We start from the raw sequence: 4,102 nt of genomic DNA on the forward strand, positions 1-4,102 counted from the left end.
TCTGCGTGGACGGTAACTAAATAACCAGGTGTCCAAGATTAAAAAAAGAACGTTTTCCTATTTACTATCTGAGTAGGAGTTGCCTTGAGGCAGTTTTCCTTATCTGCTGTTAATAGCCCCATCAATGCCTTGCCACATGACTCAGAGATAACACTGTCCAGGAGCAGGTGATTAAGGACACACCTCGTGACTCATAATGACCCATTGTAAGATGCTCTGCCCAGGGGGGAGGAGCTAGGCATTCCAACCTGGATAAAACTGGGGATTTCTAGACAGAGGGTCAGCCTTTTCACAGGTTCTCCGAGAAGACACAGCAACTACATCTGCCATCCCAAGAGGACTGCAGCTACTTCAGTTTAGACTGCTACCAGCACGCTGGCTAGGTTGTATTCTGACTTTGTCAGTAGTCTTTCCCTTTGTATTATTGCATGTGGTTTTTTGTCCTTTTCCCCTTTTCCCAATAAATTGTATTTCTGACTTGGAGTCTCTCACTGGTGTTGCTTTCAAACCAGAACACCAGGTGTTCCCTCCTCATCGCTGTCGTGAGCACGGCATTTTGTTGCTAGGCAGCGTCAAAGCCTGAGCTCTTTAAAAATTGCCGAGGCAATCCTCGAGCACTGCGACTCGTTACCAAGTAGCGAGTTTTTGGAGCCCTTCAAGGATCTCTGCCCGTTATATCTCCGAGCACAGGCGACCACCGTGATTCGGTGGTGACCTAAGGCTGTGGGAGACTTGCCGTGGCACGCTGCCACGTGCACAGAGCATACGCGAGCACTGCCTTGCACTGCCTGCGCTGAAGCTCTGAGGGGGAGTCTGGAGCTCCCGAGCACCAGAAGCCGTCCCTGAGTGACGCCTGAAACCGGAGCTCTGAGGGGACACCCCGCAGAGTCCTGAGCACCGACTGGAGTGTACGTCGTAACCCGACAGAGGACCCTGCTTCTGTGACATCGAGGTGAGCTACACTGGTTTAAAAATGTGACAATCCCACTCTGCCCCTGATTGAGATCTCTATAAGCAACTTAACCACCTCTTACGTAGCCATAACAGTACTTTGTCTAAGAAAAAGTTAAAAAACCTTCTAGAATGGATCCTGCTTAATTTCCCGAATACTGATCGTTCAGCTGTGTTTACTAGAGACTTTTGGGACTCAGTGGGAAATAGACTTTTTAATGATATTTCACACCGCGAGCCCGATGCTTGCAAATTGCTTCCTGCGTATAGAACCTTAGCAGATTTGTGTGCTTCTCAGAAGCCCGTGGTAGCCACCCTGCCACCCTATGCAATTTCTGATGGCCTCACCCACGCGGCTGCGAGTGTCGAGCAAGACTCGCCCCATTCCCCCCCTGCCGCGGCTCCCGCCTGGGCGGCCCCCCACCCTCGCAGCTGCCCAACGCCCCCCGCCGCGGCCACCTCTTCCCCCCCAAGCCGCTCTGCGGCCCCCCCCTCCCCCCCGCCCGCCCCCTCAGTGGCGTCTGTCGCGGCTATGGTGGCCACCATAGCCCACCTTTTTCAAAGCCAAACAACGGCTATTTTGCAGGCGCAAAGCCAAACAACAGCTGCCATCCTGCAGGCGCTGCACGGTCTCGCCGCCGCGGGCACCCCGCCTCAGCCTGACCCCCCCCCAGCTGCGGGAAGATGCTCCGGGACCCCGTGCCGCACCCATGCCGACGCCCCCCCTTGTGGACCTGCACCGGCCCCCCCCACGGCCGCAAACCCGGTTTCCCCCGCGCTCCCCACGCCCGAGCCTTCTGGCCGCATGGTGGACGCGGCCGCCATGTTGGCTCGGCATGCCAACCCCATCACGCGCCCCGCACATGTGCAGTTCACGCTACCCGCGGACCAAACGGCCCACGCCGATGCCACCGTGCCCCCGATGCAGCCTCTCACTTCCCACGCGCCCCATGCTGCGGTCTACGCTCAGCTGATGTCCCCGCGCCCCCCCATGCCAGCGCCACAGCCCACGGTCCTGGCTGCACAGCCCCAGCAACCTCTGCCGCCAGCGCCGCCTGGTTTACCAACTCTACCACCGTATCCATCCGCATGGGCCAGATCCTGTTACAGCCTCATCACTAATAGTCCTCCCTACTCCGCCTCCCTTGTGCTTCTGGAAACCCCAGCCTCACAGCTACCAGCAGCCCCTGCACGACTGCACCCTCCACCCGCCCTCCACCCCCCAACGACTCTGCTCGCAACACCACAATACGAATCCACATCATCCTATGCATGTCCCTCCGCGTCCCTTCCTCCGCCAGATCTACATTCTACAGCTTCAGCCAAAGCTCCAGGGTATCCTTCCACAGATGCAGGCTCTTCCCAGGTGCCTCTGCCGACAAGCTCCACCCCTCCTACTCTTCTGCCTCAGCTACCAGCAGTTTCTGCACCCGGTCCAAGCAGTACCTCACCACAGCTTGGCACAGGAACCATGCAGCGAGAGGGAGAAGGATGGAATTTAGCAGCAACTTTGACAAATAAAGGACAGACAGAGAACTATTTTGCCTCTGCAAACCCTAACCCTCCTATCCCGACTTTACAAAATTCCCAGAAAGGTGTTGATAATCTCCAACTGACAGACTGGCATGGAATCAAATGTGATAGTCACAAAGAGGACAGTCTGAATCCCCGAGCCATGCCAGTGGTATTCAGCCAGCAAACAGCTGTCCCATCTCAGGATGTGAAAGAAGTCCTAAAAGCGATCAAGGACAGTGGTATCTCCTTTTCCTATTTTAAACCACTGTTAAAAGGTACCATAGAAAAAACCAAACCTTAAAACGCATTTTAAATCGACAGAAAAGGGGAGTAGATCAGGCTGCACCTCAAAGGAGGTTGCATAAGGCTCTGTATGTTTATAATTTTCTAAATAGCTCTGCAGGAGAGCCTCACCCCCCCATTTATAGACATTTTCTGAACAACAAAAAAGTAAAAATAAAGGGACACCCCCCAGTTTTAATCAAAATCTTAGATTCAGGACATATACAAGGTCCACACAATCTTCTAATATGGGGGAAAGGTTTTGCTTGTGTTTCTACAGGTGAAGGATTCAAGTGGGCCCCAGCAAAGAATTTGAAGCCCTACCATGCACCGAAATCCGCTGGCACCCCCACACCAGGCAGTACTTCTGCAAGTACAAGCCAAGAAGCAAGCACCCAGACCTGAACTGCGCAGAGTCCTCAAGAGAAAATGACCTGCCAGAAACAGCTCGAGAGAAAAATGGACTTTTATCATTTATATGTGTGCATGTTGCCTTTGTTCCTTCGTTTCAGTTTTTGTATTGAAGTTTTACCTGTAAGTCAACCAAAGACAAATGCCTGGGTTGCTTTAGCCAAGCCTGCAAGCTCTGGTACCATCTGTGTATCTGACACAAACCCTAACAAACCTTTTTCAACCCGTTTAATTATTAGACCTTTTCCAGAAAATTCTGATAATGCCACCCCTACTATAATCAGTGAATTGATAACAAATAATCCATCTCAGCTACACAGTTTATTTAATGGTTTGAGCCTTGCACCTTAGCTAAAGGAACTCTGTAAAATAAGCTTGATTGTTCCAGTAGTAATAAGTATAGTTTTAGTAGCAATACAAGTACACCTCCAAGTGTGCAGAAAATAGTGGTTAAGTCAATATTTAGTATTTCAAATGGTTCAGTGAAAAGAGGGGAGATGTTGGGAAGGATAGATAAATATGATTGCCTAGCAGAAGAACCACAATAGTACAGCCAGGATGAATATCCTTCCCCCTACTGGCTGGACAATACCCTTACCTACAGATAGGTCCAAAACTCAAATGGACTGTTCCATCTCACCCCCCAGAATGTATGGTTCATCCCACATCTGTAACCCTCCCCTGAACCATCAGGTGTCTGTGACCCCATTGGCCCAAGTCTTGTTCCAGCCCACCTTGAAGCCCCCTGATAAGGAGTCTCCGAGGGGCCAGACGCTCTCTTGGAACTTCCTCCCTCCTCTCGGATCCCCCCCCCTTTTGGAACTCCCTGCTCTTCCCTTTGTCTCTCCCCTCCCCCATCACCTCAGGCCCTGCCACGTGCTGCATCTGGCTACTCAAGGCGGGACCCTTCACCATCCTGAATAAACCTTATCTTCCAAGAGCA

At 52.0% G+C, this 4,102-nt stretch overlaps 1 protein-coding gene across 1 annotated transcript; it reads left to right on the forward strand.

The window, feature by feature from the left end:
- The first annotated feature begins 521 nt into the window (after positions 1-521).
- Positions 522-4,102, forward strand: LOC121470992 (uncharacterized). The gene is made up of 2 exons (XM_041720413.2): positions 522-952; positions 1,538-4,102. Exon 2 carries the CDS (start codon positions 1,757-1,759, stop codon positions 2,765-2,767), a length of 1,011 nt encoding a protein of 336 aa, XP_041576347.2. The 5' UTR covers positions 522-952; positions 1,538-1,756; the 3' UTR covers positions 2,768-4,102.

Source organism: Taeniopygia guttata, chromosome 21, assembly GCF_048771995.1.
Source record: "Taeniopygia guttata chromosome 21, bTaeGut7.mat, whole genome shotgun sequence".
In the NCBI taxonomy this organism is placed as follows: domain Eukaryota; kingdom Metazoa; phylum Chordata; class Aves; order Passeriformes; family Estrildidae; genus Taeniopygia; species Taeniopygia guttata.